Source organism: Podarcis tiliguerta (genome assembly GCF_965153285.1).
Source record: "Podarcis tiliguerta genome assembly, chromosome: 8".
In the NCBI taxonomy this organism is placed as follows: Eukaryota; Metazoa; Chordata; class Lepidosauria; order Squamata; family Lacertidae; genus Podarcis; species Podarcis tiliguerta.
Genome location: NC_139541.1, coordinates 56,480,742 through 56,497,911, shown reverse-complemented (window position 1 = coordinate 56,497,911; position 17,170 = coordinate 56,480,742). Strand labels below are relative to the sequence as shown.

The 17,170-nt window shown below is 46.6% G+C and overlaps 1 protein-coding gene across 3 annotated transcripts in view; it reads right to left on the bottom strand.

The window, feature by feature from the left end:
* The window catches only part of ADGRB2 (adhesion G protein-coupled receptor B2), a 157,784-nt gene extending 147,486 nt beyond the window's left edge, over positions 1 to 10,298 (bottom strand). Inside the window, exon 1 of one of the 3 annotated variants that reach the window (XM_083453080.1) lies at positions 9,633 to 10,298. Coding sequence is in view for 1 of the 3 variants with exons in the window: in XM_083453079.1 (XP_083309205.1) it covers positions 6,801 to 6,830 (30 nt within the window). In the remaining 2 variants the exon portion in view is untranslated. Of the gene's footprint in view, positions 1 to 6,800; positions 6,982 to 8,149; positions 8,635 to 9,632 lie in introns of those variants that run through there. The other 2 variants (XM_083453081.1, XM_083453079.1) reach the window with 2 other exon arrangements.
* Positions 10,299 to 17,170: the final 6,872 nt, after the last annotated feature.

Sequence of the window (17,170 nt, the reverse complement as noted above, 5' to 3'; positions counted from 1 at the left end):
AGAATCCTGGGATCTGTAGTTTGTTCCAGATGCTGAGAGTTACTGTATTAGGAGACTCCCGCTCCCCTCTCAGAGCTACAGTTCTCAGAGTGGTTTAGTAATAAATCCCTTTGCACAAGGAACTTTGGGGGTTGTAGCTCTTTGAGGGGAAATAGAGGGGATCTACTGACAGCTCTCAGCACCCTTAACAAACTCCCTGTGGGGAGCCATGATGGTTTAATGTGGTATCATAGGGTTTTAAATGTGAGGTGTGGATGTGGCCAGGTCTTAGGTGGGAAGGGAGCCCCCTAGACTGCACTTCCATCCTGAAGAAAGTCAACTGACATCCTGCTTGAATATATTCAGCTGACTCTGCAAGCCAATCAGGAAGCACCAGACCCTTGCAACCAACCCAGCTCATCCCTCTTAAGCATCCTGTTACCCACTCAGCAGCAGCTGCTGTTTCCTGACTGTTGCATTTAATTGTGAGCCCTCCCTGCCTGCCTTTCAACTTCTGCCCCTCCAACCATCTATTTCTCCTTGGAAGTCAACCCCCACCTTGCCTCTAGGGATGTAAGGAAACCTTGTTCTCTGTTTCGTTCTGCATTCATCACACAAAGCACTGTGTCCTTTCTGCTGCACTTCATCTTCTGCCAAAAATGACATTGTTTGTTTCATTATGATGGCAGTGATGGCTACCAACTCGGGTGGCTTTAAAAGAAGACTGGGCAGATTCAAGTTGAAGAAGGCTATCAGTGCCTGCTAGCCACAATGGCTACACTCTGTGTCTACAGCTGGATGCAGAAATGCTTCTGAATCTCAGTTGCTGGGATCCACAGGAGAGGAAAGTGCTTATGTGCTCAGGTCTTGCTTGCAGGCCTTCCACATGAGAATAGGAGGGTGGACTAGAGAGGCCATTGGCCTAATCCAACAGGCTCTTCTCATGCTGTTATTGTCCACTGTAGCAAAATTATGTAATTCATCACATCACTTAAAGTAAATTACATTGCCATTATATCATTACACCCCATTCATTTCAATGCAAAGGAATCACTCTGCAAATTGGGATGGGGGGAGGACATAATCAATTATATAACATGTGCAGACTGAAAGCAACAAGAGCAAATACCAATCCTTGAAGCCTGATGACTTTTGCCCTCACACTCTTCTTGTGGGCCACAGCTGGAATGTCCCCAGCCTAAACTGGACCATTGGTCTGATCTACTAAGGCAGTCCTTGGGCTCTTAAGACAATGAGTATTTTTATGTCTCTCTCTCTGCTCCTTGTCTAATCACTAATCTCTCCTTGCCTCTCCTTTTCTTATCTTCTCAATCTTGACTTTTATTAGTCAAATCCTGCAAACCTCAAGAGAACAGACTGCTTTGCTCTGCAAGATCTGCTTCTGAGACAGGAGCTGACAGGAGACCCAGATACTTGCTACAATCAAGAGATGCTGACTCTCCTGGGCAGTGGACAGCACTTCCAAGAAAGGCTTCTCTAATGATAGAAGGAGCTGCATCCTGCCAAGCCAGACCAATGGCCTGCTGGTCTCATCCAGCAATGCTGACCCACATTGGCAATAGCCCTCAAACCCAGTCTTTCCGGCTGCTTCAGATCCCTGATGCCTCATGGGGTGCAGCTTAATTGGATGGTGTGATGAGCATAATGCAAACCTCCAGAAAAGGAACCAAGTCCCCTGTGGATGAAAAAGATTGGTCTCCAGGCAACCACACTGGAAAACCATGCCAAAGCTGTGTTTCCATTTCGGGGTAAAAAAGAGTTAAACCTATAACATTCTTTGCAGTAGGCTCTGCATGTAATATATTGGCAGGTATTAAACCGTCTTAAATCACAAAATGACCTGGTTAGCACATAACACAAAGACAGAGTTTGTCTAGGCAAACTGTGGCTTGCTTGAACATGAGCTAGAATCTAGATCGTCCGACAGCCCAAATTAGTGTAAGGCAGCTCCCCATGTTCCTAGCAGGACTCTCTCACAATCTCCCTGAAAGTGAAAAGGGACCACAGAGGTCTATGAGAAAGCCGGATACCTGCCCTAGTTGCAGCATTGGCTCATTGTCCTTCACTATGATAAACAGGCTTACCCCAACATTGGATAATACTCAACTAAGTTTTACTCAGGGCAGATCTATTGAAATCAATGGACCTAACTCAGAAGGTGGTTTGTAAACGGAGGTTGAATGGCCATCTGTCAGGGTTTCTTTAGCTGTGATTCCTGCAGTGAATGGGGTTGGACTACATGACCCTTGGGGTCCCTTACAACTCTATGATTCTATGAACACATAGCATGAAATTAGCATTCACTAATTTCAATGGACCTACTCTAACTTAACATGGCTTCTATCTCTGTTGACAACCAAAATTAAGAAAATGACAGGTTCCTGCACAGCAGTCTTATGTCACTCAACCCTCTAATAGTCCCTCTAAGACTCCAACCCTCTAAGACTCCAACCCCCCCCCCAAGAGACCTATGGGCCACTCCCACCCTGGTTGGGGAACCAGCCTGAGGTTTCCCAGCCCAGGTGGAAGTGACCCATAGGTCCTCCAGGTCTCTCTATTTGGCCAACAGGACTCTTCCCAAGCCATGGTTCCCCTTCTGAGGCTATATCGCTCCCCAGGCCTACCCCTGCAAGTGCAGTTCTGCAGCTGAAAAATCTCTTTGCTTGCTTGGAAACTGGAAAGATGAAAAGATGGCTTGGGGTGGAAGCCTCTGACTTTTTGTGTGTGACTGGAATGCAGCTAACTACAAAAGTGGGAGCTGCCTACCCATTGCCCCACCCACCACTTCCTCTGGCCCTGCCTACCCTGGCATGTGACCCCCTGTCTGAAAAAGGTTCCCCAAGTGTATATCCAACCACAGCCTTACAAACATCTCTGCACAAGGGGCTTCTTTTACAAAAGGGGTTAAGAACAGACAGATCAGTCTATTTCTGGTCTCTGTTCATTTTGCAGGTGCACATTAATTTGTGCTCTCACATTAATTTGTGATTTTTTTAAAAGTATTTTATCTCAATGAATGCATTTCTAAATGTATTTTATTCGAAACTATTTTTTTTATTAATCGTGACATGTTTTTTGAGCAGAGAACTCCACTGCAAAATTCACAAGTGCAAAATCCAAAGTATAAGTACGTTCTAATCTATGTATTTATCTGGGAGTTGCAAATTGGGTCAGTTTGCTTCAAAATGCACAGCTCCCTTGATGAAGCAAGAAAACGGGAGTCTTCCAAGGGGCAGGAGGGGAGGAGGGAGCTGTTTTAAGCACAACTTCTCTAACTATGCCATGCGATGTAATTCTGTCATGCAAAACACAGGCAAAGGGACTTGGGAGGAGATGCATGGAAAAGAGCATTGCAGGATTGCACTGGATTTCAGAGCAATTTCTCCCTGTCCTCCTGGGCAGAAATTAGCTGGCTAGAGTGTCCTTATCAAATGTGACACGTTCCTCGTGCTCTCCCTTGCGCCGTGACAGCTGTCGCATCGGGAGGAATTACAGACTCTGGATGAAACAGAAGCTAAGCACTCTCACCGAATTACAACTGGATTTCCTGAGTTGATCTGCAAGGGAGGGGCAGCCACAGATGAATAGCCATGCTGGCTGGGGGCTGATGGAAGCTGATCTGGAGGGCACCAGGTTGGGCACAGCTGCAGTAGGAGTTTGGAGACTGTTTCTTATCCTGTCCAGATATCTCCTGTTCTCAGAATTCACAAAATAAAGCCCTGGTCCCTTCCAGTGGTCTATCTCTTGCTCTGCATGCAGATATTTCTGAGTTCAATCCCTGATGTGGTCTGAAGTGGAGAACTACAAAAGGCTTCCCTCTCCTTAAGACCCTGGAAAACCACTGCCAGCTAGAATAGACGGCAGCATAAGCAGCTTCAGACATTCATCAGATATGAGGTTAAGAGTTCTGCTGAAAGCCTGCAGCCAAAGAGTTGGCCATTGGTTGAATGTGAATGGGCCCTTTTATCTTCACCTCTCCACCTCCTGGCTGAGTGAACCTTGTTCCACTGGATAAGTCTTCAAAGCTTCCTTCTTAGAATGCTCAGTTTCTTAGGCAGACTTCTTTCTATTTTTCCACTCTAGCATGCCCTGCCCCTTCTCCATCATCAGAGCAGCTCAGTCCAATGGCAGCCTGCTTTGTGCTCTTCTGTGATACTCCGGCATCTCAGCCAATCACTGGCAACGGTTTCGTGGCCACCAGCAAACCTTTTAGCATATTCCAGTGAAGGTGATTCTTACTCTGAATGTCCAAATTCAGCTCCTTAAAATACAACCCCACCACCACTGGAACTTCTCACTTTACTGGGAACGCAGAAGCAACAGCCCACTTACTTAAACACTCCACGTTTAGCATGATGGCTTTGTTTCATTCCATGCGCACATTCCCAGGCACCCCAGTCCCCCACTATGCCACAGAAGCTGCTCCATGCACTACCCTTGGTTCCATTTCTCGCTTGCAGCTCCATCCCACAGATGGAAAGACCCTGTGATGACAGATCTGCCTGGGGCCCAACCAGCACTGTCTCCACCGCCATCTGGGGGTAGAGGTTCCATTCACAGCTGTACACTAGAGATGCCCGTTCCGCAACTTCACAATTTCTGCCTTCTTGTGCCTGACTGAGATGCCAAATGGGGCCATCTCAAGAGCGTGTCGCAGAGAGCAAAGCGTTAAGCAGTGGACTAGAAAGGCAAAAGGGGTCACTCAGTGAGAGACATATTTCTAGAGCAGCGGAGGGGGCTGCCATCACTGGCCCTTTCCTGTGAGTGAAGATGCTGCCAATCTCATGGCCAGCTGAGACCAGGACTAAATAAAACCCATCAGCCCGCTCCAAGCTGGCTTTCTTGCTGTGGAGGATGGGGGACACATCCGGTCAACTTGAGGCCCACTACCTCCAATCTGCAAAGCTCTCCACAGAGCTGTACAGCAAGAGGGGTGCAAGGATTTCCTAGCTCTGCCTGTCCCCAAGCTGATGCTTTGGACTCCAGCTCTCACCAGCCCTAAGTAGTCATGCTGTGCTGTGGTTGATAGGTGCTGCAATCTAAAACATCTGGAGGGCACCAGCTTGGGGAAGGCTGTCCCAGATGGACACACACACACACAATTAATCTCTCCTGGATTGATTGACACAATCCAGATTCTAATGCATCTAAAGGAAGGAGAGCAAGGCAGGCAACTGTACAGAGCAGAGAAATCCCAGCAGCGGTTCATTTCTAGAAAGAGAGAGGCTGATGGGGGTGGGTTTGAGCTTGCATGTAAAATGTGTGATGCATCCTGGAGACCCATGCTTCCCAAACCAAATTTGGGGAGCCTAGCTGCTGTTACTTGGCCATAGGCACTCTTCACATGCTCTGGTTATTTGACAGGCTCCAGCCCTGAAGTTCAAACAAGCTCTGGAGCAGAGTCCCAGCTCAAAGCAGTTCAAGAAACTGAGGCAAGGTGCATGATCCTGGAGAAGGTAAAGAACAGCCCCAGAATCACTAACTAATCTGATGTGGCAGGAAAAAAGAAAATCCTTCCCACCTGTAAATCCATAGCATCAAACAATGAGCAAAGGGAAGTAGGTAAACCTACTCACTGCAGATGAGTGACTATTTTATAAGTCTGGCTTAAGAATCTCAGTGATGAGGCAAGTAAACGAACCAGCTCCATAAGGTCTTGTAGCATGCCATGCCAAAAAACGTTTGATATAATACACACAGAGATTTCTCTGCAATCCAGAAATCACGTTTAGGCTGTAATTCAAAACACATTTACTAATGAACAAGCCCCATGAACAGCAAGGAGCATGCTTCTCATTAAACATATATTGATTTATGTAACAATATGATCATAAAACATCCTGCAAAACACACACACACAACCACCCAAAACCATAGCACTTAAGCCTGGGCTCAAATTCTTAGCACACTTACTAGAATGTGAGAGCTGTTGGATTCCATAGAACCTACTTCTAGGAAAGCCTGCCTAAGATTTAATTGTAAGATTTTCAAAAAAAAAAAAAAAATAGTATTCTCTACACTGAATAACACTTGAGAATATCTGTAGCACATTTGAGAATGCAAAATGCTCCATGTCTATCTGGGTAACCCTTCCAATGATGCTGTAAGGCAGGTCAGGATTAATATCACCCTCATATGGTTGAGAAGGAGATGAAGCTGAGAGCATAGTCCCCCCCCCACACACACACATACACACACAACCCTGCAACCCTCCTGGCAAGCATATCTTCACTGAGGTGTGGGGAGGGGACCAGGAGGACCTCTTGGCTGCCTTACAACAAATGAGATCCTTGGTCCTTCTGGCTCTGGAAACTTCAACCAGCAGCAACATTCCAGAGATTCAGGCAGGGCTCTATCCCAGCCACACCTGGAGATGCTGCTGGGGACTGAACCTAAGTCCTTCTGCATGCAAAGCATTTGCTCTGCTCCTGGAACACAGGAAGCTGCCTTATACTGAGTCAGACCATTGGTCTACCTAGCTCAGTATCACTGACTGGCAGGGGATCCCCACCAGGGCTTAGGCAGGAGTCTCTCCCAGCCCTGCCTGGAGTTGCCATTGGGGACTGAACCTGGAAGCTTCTGCCTGCAGAGCAGGTGCTCCACCACTGAGTTCCAGTCCTTCCCCAACCCGTAGTGGCTTGCGCTCTCAACCAAACAGAAAAACTGCCCCACTGTTCCATATGCACCCATTAAATAAATAGGGTTCGAAGGGATCACTAGTCTCTAAAGCCGGGGCGAGGAACCTGTGGCCCTACAGATGCCGCTGGACTACAGCTCCCAACATCCTTGAAGATGCTCACCGGGGCTGATGGAAGTTGGGAGTCCGACATCGTCTGATGGGCAGCCACATGTTCAACACCCCTGTTCTATGGTCCGCGGGAGCTGAAGCCACCCTTTGTGTCACAGAAGTGTTCCCAGAAATTGCAACGAAATCTGTCCCTCTGAATGCAGTGAGGCGAGTGCATAGAGGAACGGAGCAGAATGTTAACCAACGGTGCAAATGAGGGAAGGGAAGGGAAAAAACAAGGCAGATGCAAAGAAGTGACTCATCTCACTACACCTCCCCACCAGCATCTAAATGCACATTTTCACTCCCTGTCATGTTGCACACACATCCTCTTATTCATCGCTCCAAAAAGAATAATGTCAGACCAGCGTCTATAGCAAAAGCTGCTGCAGGTATTTGAATCCAGCCATCACAAAATACTTTATATTGAGACCAGCCTTCAACCTGGTGCTCCCCTCCATATGTTTTGGCTAAGGCTGATAAGAATCGTAGTCCAAAACATCTAGCAATGACCAGGCTGGCAAAAGTTGATTTAGATCTATGAAGATATTTAGTTCACACACTAGAAGGGTTAGGAGCAAGTAACCCACATTTTTTATTAAAATATAGACGGAACAGCATGCCCTAAGTGTTCTCTCTCTAACCACAGCTGCTGAAAGATGGTACAAAGCGATAATAAAATAAAGCTCAGATTCTGACTTTGGCGAATCTCCAGGGAAAATTCTGTGCTCCAGAGCTATTTGGAAGGCCTCACTGTCACACTCTTAAGACACTGCCTGAGAACATGGATGGCACAACTTACAAAGGTGCAGAGGTCAGTGAGACATGGGTTGTAAGAATAGAAAATATGTAGGCATGTTGCATTTTACCTCTTGAGAGTTTCACGCCAAGCGATAGCTGGCATGTTTACAAGCCAACCTCCAATCAGTGGTAACTCAATGCAACACAAGCAAACAAGAATCTATCGGGAAATAAACTTCAACCCTGCTCCTAGCACCCATAACACAATTTTATTTTAAGATACAACTCAAGAGTCAAAACCCAGCACCTATGGCATCAAGTGGAAATGGGGTTGTATACATGAGCTATCCAGCTGTCACCACCACTGATAGAATATGCCTGTACCCAAGCCTTTTTAATGGTGTTGGTTCACACATGCACATGTCAGTCATGAGAAAGCAAGGGATTACATACATGTGAGAACCAATCATCATTACCAGGAAAAAGAGTGTGTGTTTTAGACAGAAGGGCACTCTGGCCACCGAGTGTCATTTCTTCCTTCTCCTACAGTGGGCGCCAGAAAACACTTCTGAACAGAATCACCCACCTTGTAAAAGAAAAAGAAAAAAAGGGCAGTATTACTTTTTTAAAAAACGGGAGTTGGAAGTGAAGCTTCCCTAATGAATCCCGTTTCCTTCTTCGCCTCGCCTTCTGTCATCGACCTTCTCTCTTCAAAGCAGAAGCCTTTCCGTATTCTGGATCTGTTCCTTTTGGGGAAGGGAGGCGGGTGGGGAGTCCTGCATCCTGTTGCCACCCCCCAAAGAAGAAACACTGCGGCTTGCAAGCCAAAGCAATTAAACTGCCGGAGCCGCCGAATCCAATTGCAATTTAGCCAGCTAACGAGACACTCTGTTGCCTTCCGCCGAGAGAAAGAGAATTTTTTCTCCTTCTTTCTTCTTCCTGGCATTAGGTAATGCAACACCAAACGACCACCGATTTTCTCTTCCTCTCCCCCCGCCCCCCGCCGATGCACAGAGACCTCTCCAAAATTTGCAGGCGATGATTCAGATCGCACCCATTTCAGATGCAAACGATGTTGGGAAGTTGCATGCACGAAAGAAAGGAATCCGCTGGGAAAATCTCCTTCCCTCCTACCCCCCCCCCGGCTCTTTTGCATCAATAAATCCACATACGCATTAAAAAACAAACAAAAAAACCACCTAAAAGCCTCGAATTAAACGTAGCCGATTTACGCTGATTCGTTTTCATGGCGTTAAAAGCTAACAGCAAAAAGCAGCCGGGGGGGGGGGCGGACAGCTGAATTTGGCGGGGAGGAGGGGAGGGAAGAGAACCTTTCGCGTGAATGCAGCAGAAGGAGGAAGAAGAACCGGACACTTGTATCTTTCGCCTCCCCGGCCAAAGACGAGAGCGAGAAACACATACAAAAAGATATTTATTCTCTCGCCTCTGCCACCCTCACGCCGCCGCAATCTGCCACTATAAATATCAGTCTAAAAAACTTCCAAACCGACTCATCCGTGTGGGGGGGGGGGTCGTTCTCATTTGCAATCATCATCATCATTATTAGAAAAGCTACCTTTTTATAGTTTATTCATTTAAATGTGCAAGCTGTAAAAAGCAGGAGCAAACTTGCTACCTTAGGCGGAGGGAGAAAATTTTGCGTGGGGGAGGGCAGGTTGCGATTAGTAGTTGTGCCATTTTGCGAGCGGCGTTCACAAGCGGGGCAATTAGGAATAACAGTAAAATAAAGATACTAACAATTAATTGGCGTTCCATGCCATCAATTTGAAAGGAGGAGGAATCGGGATGGAATCCGGGGGGGGGGGGGGAGATAAGAGAGGAGCAGGAAGGTGCTGGATGGAAAGACGGGGTGAAAAGAGAACTCATCCTGCAATCAATCGCAACCAACTTTACTCCGGAGCCCGGCGGCGGCGGCGGCTTCTCCGCGGGCACTTGATGGGCAAGGCAGGTGGCAGCGATGGCGCGGCGGGGAGCGCCGTTTGTTGGAATTCCGACGAGCGGCTAACGCGTGGCGACCAAGCGCTCGCCTTTGCCCCCCTCTCTCCGTTCCTTCCATCCTCGGACAAAGCCCTGTGCTCCTTACCTGATCTTTGTTCAGCAGGACTTTAAGATCTTCCACGATGAAGCAGCCAGAGAGCTGAAGTTTGCCATCCCTTGCGTTGGGGGTGATTCATTTATATTATTATTTTTAATAAAAGAAAGAAAGAAAGAAAACGATGGGGGCGCAAATGCAAGGAAGATTCATTTAAAAGGGCTCCTTTTAACTTGCACTGCGTATGAACCCCGTAGTTGATACAAAAAATGAAAAAGTCTCCACCTTCTTCCAAAAAAACAAGAAAGAAAGAAAGAAAATTAGAGGAGGAGGGGGAATCTCCCCCCTCCCTACTCCCTCGGTGCGTCACTTGAACTATTGCACAAGCGTTTCCCAGATCTGGTGGCGGCGGCGGCGGCAGCGGTTGGGCTGCTGCTGCTGCAGACGACGGACCCTTGCGGAGCAAACGCAGCCAGCGGCTCGCATCCTTCCTCCCTCTGGCAGGCGGGCGGGCAGGCAGGCGGGCAGGCACGCGCGCCTGGGCCCGGGGCTGCCGGGCGCCGCCGCCGTTGATCCCCTTGCCTCGCCTCTCCTTGCAACAGCAGCAGCAGCAGGGTTGGGCTCGCGCTGCTCCGGCTCCTGCAGGGCTCTCGCTGGAGTGTGTGTGATACCAATGGCAGCGGCGGCGGCAGCGGCAGCAGCAGGCATGGCGAAGAGTTTGCGCGGAAAGGAAGAAGGGAGGGGGGAACCCAAAGAGGAGGAGGAGAGGAGAGAGGGAGAGAAGAGAGGAAAAGGACTTCCTGGGCTTTAAGGAAGCCCCGGACAGATCGAGGCTTGGAAATGCGGGCGACCCGCTTTCCGACAGTGCGGGTGGGGAAGTGACTCGTTCAGAAGTCCCCGTAAAGCTGCAGTCCTAATGTGGGCTCGCCGGGGAGTAAGGACCGGCTCACACGCGAGGTAGAGCTCTGGATCGTTGTCTCATATGTCATCGAACTGTACAGTTGGAAGGGATCCTAAGGATCATCTGGTCCAACCCTCTGCAAAGCAGGAGTCGCAGCTAAAGCATCCCTCACAGATGCCCACCGCACCTCCGCTTAGAAACCTCCAAGGAAGAGGCCACCACCTTGCAAGGGAGTTCATTCCAATGTCAAACGGCCCTTGCTGTCAGAAAGTTCTTCCAAAGGTTTCCTTGCCGAATTTCCTTTCTTGTAACTTGAAGCCCTTGGTTTAGATCCCACCCTCCAGAGCAGGAGAAAACAAGCTTGTTCCCTCTTCCAGGTGACAGTCCTTGAGATACTTGAAGATGGCTATCATATCTCCTCCTTGTCTCCTCTCTTCCAGGCTAGACATACTCATCTCCTCAACCATTCCTCATAAGGCTTGGTTTCTAGACCCTTGATCATCTTGGTCGCCCTCCTCTGCGTACATTCCAGCCTGTCAATATCCTTCTTAAGTTGTGGTGCCCAGAACTGGACACAGCATTCCAGATGTGTTCTGTCCAAGGCAGAATAGAGTGGTGTTATTACTTCCCTTGATCAGGAATTTCTGTTGATGTAGCCTAGAATACCATTAGCTTTTTTCTTTTCTTTCTTTCTTTTTTTTTTTTTTTTGCTGCCACTGCTTCACACTGTTGACTCATTGTTGGTTTATTTATTTCTTTATATTTATTACATTTATATACCACTTTTTCTTCCAAGGAGCTTCACAGAAAACCTGTATGGCAGGTTAGGTTGAGAGACAATGACTGAGTGAGGATTTGAACCCTAGTCTCCTAGGTCATAGCCCAACTCTCTAACCATTAACCTCGTGCTTTCCCTGAAGAAAACCCAAAGTGGTTGGCAGAGTGGGGTTTAGAAGGACAAGGGTGGAAACCAATCGATACCCCAGTATTGGAATGACACCCAATATTCTATTTATTGGTAAGGAAATGTTTTTTCCAAAATTCATGCAGAATATGGAGTACCTTAGAAGTGCACAAAGACACAATGGGTTAAAAAGCGAGGCAAGAGGAAAAGCAAGTCCTCTGCCATACCGTCAGGGTGCCTTATGGACTCCCTCATGTCCTGCTTGTGAGCTGGCCACATACATCTAGTTGGCCGCTGTGATGAGCAAATGCAGGACAAGATAAGCCTTTGGCCCCATCCAGCAGATCTTATGTTCCTAGACAGGCCCCTGCTTCCTGAGATAAATTAAAATAAAAAGAATTCAGAACAGCTAAAAACATTTCTAAATCGTAAGATACCCCCAGAGTTAATTATTCCAAGATTACCAAAAGCAGCCTCTTTCAACCATAAAATAATAAGGAAATAGGCAGGGTCATCCCTCCAGGGGATTCCACAAAGGAGGAGCCACCACCAAGCAGTCCCCATTGTGGTGGGGCACAGCCAAGCAGGCAGCATCTAGCAGCAGCACCAACATGGCCTCTCCTGTTGACTGCAGGGCCCAAGCCAATTGATATTGGACTATTCAGGTCCCAGTCCATGTCGGGCTTTGTAAGCTATCCCCAACACCTTGAATTGGACCCCGTAGCTCACTGGCCGCCAGCACAGTAGAGATATTTATTCAGGTATTACGGTAAGAGATATAATGCTATTGCTGGTAAAGGGCCCCAGGGCATGATCCAAGCCAGGGCTGAAGGGAAACAGGTGCTATTTTGCCATGGTGAGTTGGGTATGCCTAGCTTGGAGAAGAGAATAGGTGATGTGATAGCCACCTTCAACTATCTCAAGGGCTTTCACATGGAAGATGGAGCAAGCTTGGTTTTTTGCTGCGGCACAAGGTAGGACTCAAATTAATGGATTCAAATTGCCGTAAAGGAGTTTCTGATTAAACATTAGGAAAAACTTTCTGATAGGAAGAGCTGTTTGATAGTGGATTGAGCTACCTTAGAAGGTGGTGGACTCCTTCATTGGAGGTTTTTTAATAGAGGTTGGATGGCCACATGTCAGGGATTATTTATCTGTGATTCCTGTATTGCAGTGGATTAGTCTAGATCAGGCATAGGCAACCTTCCGCCCTCCAGATGTTTTGGCCTACAACTCCCATGATCCCTAGCTAACAGGACCAGTGGTCAGGGATGATGGGAATTGTAGTCCAAAACATCAGGAGGGCCGAAGGTTGCCTATGCCTGGTCTAGATGGCCCTCGAGATCCCTTCCAGCTCTACAATTCTATTAAAAAGACTCTTTCACTGCAGAGTAGTGGCACTTTATAACCTTCAAAAATCAAGAAGACACAGTATCTACATTTTTAAAAAAGAAAATACACATACCTGAGCTTATTTTCATGTGAACTGACTCCTTTCCAGTGATATCCACTTCTGCTTTCATCCATGTTGCCACCCACAAAAGAAATGTTTATGTTAAATTATGTTGCAGTTTAAGTGATGTTTTTCCTTCCACTATCTCTTTTGTCAGTACTTAATTGAAAACCTCAATAAACAATTTATAAAAAAGCAAAATGCATCAGACGCTGGGGAGGGGGGCTCACTTTTAAGAAAATTAATTGAACATTGACTTTGTGCTGAGGAAAATGTAGGGGAAATGCACTATAACGTGTGGGATCCCAATAGCTTGATGTGATGTCATCTCACCTCCTCAAAAACACATCAGAACAAATGCCCAATGAACCACAGATGCTGTAGAACCACATCACACACATTGTGCAGACCAACCAGCCTGACTGTTTAAGAAACAGGGTGTCCTATGTGAGGAAGATTCAGCTCCAAACCCAGCTGAGGCACAAAAGCTAGGAGGACAATCACTTTCCTGCAGCCTAACCTCAGGCATTTTCAGAACACAACATAAAAAGAGACCTGCAGTTGGATCAGGCCAGTGCTCATCTAGTCCTACAACCAGTGGCCAGCTAGATGCCTTTGGGACACCCACAGCCAGGAATTCCAGAGCAGCTTTACTTGAGCGATCTGAATTTACCTGCATGTGACTGAATCTGTCCTGAAAATAGCAACAGCCTGCAAGAAGCACCCATGTGTTGTTGTTGTTGTTTTTAAAAAATAATTAATGGAAAATCAAAATTAGAAACGAAACAAAGGAGCACAATCAAAGTTACAAAACAGGAGCATTGCAGGAGTTGTATTTTGTCGAGTAAATAAAGAGGTAAAAATATAGAAAAATAAAAGCAGCAAAACACATTATGAAAGCCAAATTTTATGATTTTCTGAGGGAAGAGAGTTTTTTATATCTAATCTTGACGCATAAGAAATGAAATCCCACCCAATGGAGTAGAAATGTGCTGGGTCTTCATAACCCTTAGAATTGCATCATTGGTGAGTTATTTTCTCTGATGCAACCAGAGCCCACATCTTCTGGAAGCACCCACATGTGACAGGGCTGTTGTTGGGTTGAAAGGCAGGAAGAGACATGGGCACACAACTTTTTTGGAGGAAGGGGAAGGCTATGAGTGATGATGATGAGGGTTGGTGGGATGAACGATGGAGTCCCTTCCCTGGCTCCTGTGTGACATGTTGCCACTTTCCTGCCCAGCTCGTCAAGGTGTGGATGGCATGTCCAGCTGGTTGTCCTGCCCATGTAGAGTAGGTGGGGGAGCATTCCCTTCTGGGCAACCTTCTGGGGGCCACATGCCAGTGGTGGGCAGGGCCATTGTAAAAAGAAGGCAGGGCATCAAATGTGAATTTTACCTTTGTGCAGTCGGCTTGTTTCTACACACCCCCATGCATCCCTCTCTGTCATCCATCTAAGAAGGCAAGAGGCATTATTGGAGTTCAGGTACACAATCCAGCCAAGCAGAAGCACTCAAGGTTTGTGAAAGAGGCATGTGACTGGAGGAGAACCTTGAAAGCCAGACCGAGAGGTCTGGAGGGCCACATTTGGACCTGAGTTCTGTGGTTCCCCAGAGGTTCATCCACACATCAATGTTTTGAGAAAAAGAGACACTAACTTCTGAATTATACAGAACTCTGTTTCAGACAATGATAACCACACATATTTGTTCATTTAGGGTGCAGTTCCACATCCCCATGGTGGGCAACCCATAAGAAATATATGGTCCCCAGTTATTGGAGACAGCTCTGGTGTCAGAAAGGGAGATCTGACGTCAGAATCCCACTTCCTGATGCTGCAAAAACCTTTGAGACCCTGCCCTAGCAGATGCCTGAGCTCTCACGTCAGCAGGATTCAAAGGAGGCGTTTTACAGTAATTGGACAGCAAAATAAATCAAACTCTTATAACACATAAACGTTAACGACACTAAAGGCAGCAAACTAGAGAGTGGCCAACAAGAGCAAGTTTTAGAACACTGCAAATATTAAAACCCACATCCTAAAAGGCCTTTGGCGATCTGGTGCCCTCTGTGTGCTTCAGACTATAACTCCCATAAGAACAGCTGGGATCCCAGCATCATACAGCTGTGCTGGTTGAGACTGATGGGAGTTGGAGTCCAGAACATCTGGAGGGCATCATGTTGGCAAAGACTAAAAGAACAAAAACCTTGCTACCTGGTTCCTCAATGATGACAAACTTGGGACCATATAAATTTCACTGGGAAAGAATTCCCTTGACATGAAATCATAGCTGAGAACATCCCATTTCTGGTTGCCACCTCAGATACCGTGGGCACCTGGAGGAAGTTCATAGCAACTGGGCAAGTTGCCCTGGGATACATGCTATAAGGAATCTCTCATTCTCATTCATTGAGGAGGAAGGTGTGTAGCTCAGTGGTAGAGCATCTTCTTTACATGCAGAAGGTCCCTGGCTCGATCCCGGGAGCATCTCCAGGTTCAGCTGGGAGAGAAGCCTGTCTGAAATCCTGGAGAGGCCCTGCCAGTAGGAAAGTGCTGAGCTAGCTGGACCAATGTCCTGAGTCAGTATAAGGTAGCTCCCTGTGTTTATGCTGATATCCGTTCCTCATGGATTAGGAAAGTTGTAGTCCAACAACGTCTGGAAGGCCACAACTGCCTTATCTGTGTCCATTGGCCATGCTGGCTATGGAGATGACATACCCTCCAACATGAAAATAGGGACATCCCATTCCATATTGATAATTTTACTATTTATACCCCACACATCTTACTGAGTTGCCCCAGCCACTCTGGGCAGCTTCCAACACATATAAAAATATAACAAAGCATTCAACATTAAAAAAAAACTACCCTATACAGGATTGCCTTCAAAAGGCTTGGAGTTTGATAACTCCATACCCTCCAACATTTCTCCAATGAAAATAGAGACATCCTAAGGAAAAGTGGGACATTCCAGGATCAAATCAGAAACCGGGTTGGCTTACCTTCCTGGAAAATAGGGACACTTGGAGGGTCTGAGATGATAGAAGCTGAAGTCAAACAATAGCATATGGGATACTACAGCACCCCAACCCTCTTTTTGGGGTTTCTTCAGATGAGACACAACCTCTTATTTGAGGACAAGCCCCAAACTAAAAACAACAACAGTGTAGTCTGAGATTTTGTAGTATCCACAGGAGACTCTGCAGTACTGGCCAACACTGGGCTGCACAAACCCAAACAATTTTGCTGCATGTAGTGTGTGTGTGTTGAAGGTTGGTCAAGTGACTGTCAGAAGTAAGTATCCAAAGAAGCTCTAAGAGCCAGAAATTAAAATGCAGAAGTTCTTATCAGATCACGTTGGACTTCATAAGTATGTTTTACAATTTGTTCAAAATGGCTGCTGCCTTTCACTAGCAGTGCCAGTTTTTAACTGGTTGAGCTACTGTGATGTCATAGAATGTTGTCAAACATTCAGACATCTGAGAGGGAAGGCCAAGGACTGGATGTTGACAACCAGGGCAAAAAGTCACTCTGGATGGAGGAAAAACCTAGGGACAGGAATGACATGTTTGCAGTTGCTGGGAACACATCCAACATGTCATTGAGACAGGGAAATATGGAGGTGGTAGAGGAAGGTCTGTGTTGCAAATATTCCTTTGAAATAACCAACTAAATTTGGGGGGCAACAGCTGTCTATTGGTGCAGAGAACTGTGCATTATTCCCCACTACTTTGATAGCTAAATGGATCATCCAAATTCAGAGGAAGTACACCTCTGAATAACAGGTTTTGAGAACACCTTGCTTGTGAGCTTGTGATCTGGCTGTTTCCAGTGGTTGCAACAGGATGCTGAACTAGACAGGCCTTTGGTCAAATCCAACTGGCCTTTTCTTGTATGCACTGCTGCCCTCTAGTGGATGATTTTAGAGCTGCTTTCTAATATGCCACAGACCTTCTACTGCTTTAAAAGCCTTTGATGCATCAAATAATTACACAAGAAACACTCTTCTCTTTGTTGATGAAGGGCGGGGCGGTGGGGTATAGGAATCATCATTAGTTGAGCTGCCACCCTCTGGTTAAATGTGTGCCACCAATAATGGCAAATTAGTGTCTATGTGGTAATAAACAGGGAGAAAGAAACTGTAATTAAAAGCAATTAGCAGAGAAAGTCTAGGACACAATAATATAGCTATATCCTCATAAATGCAATTAATAAGTGTATAATGTAGGGACTACCCAGGGATTAATATATGCAAATGCTGATATGTTGTAGCTACATTAGAGAGAAATGCCCCACAGTAACTCTATGCAGATAAGTGGCAACCGAATCT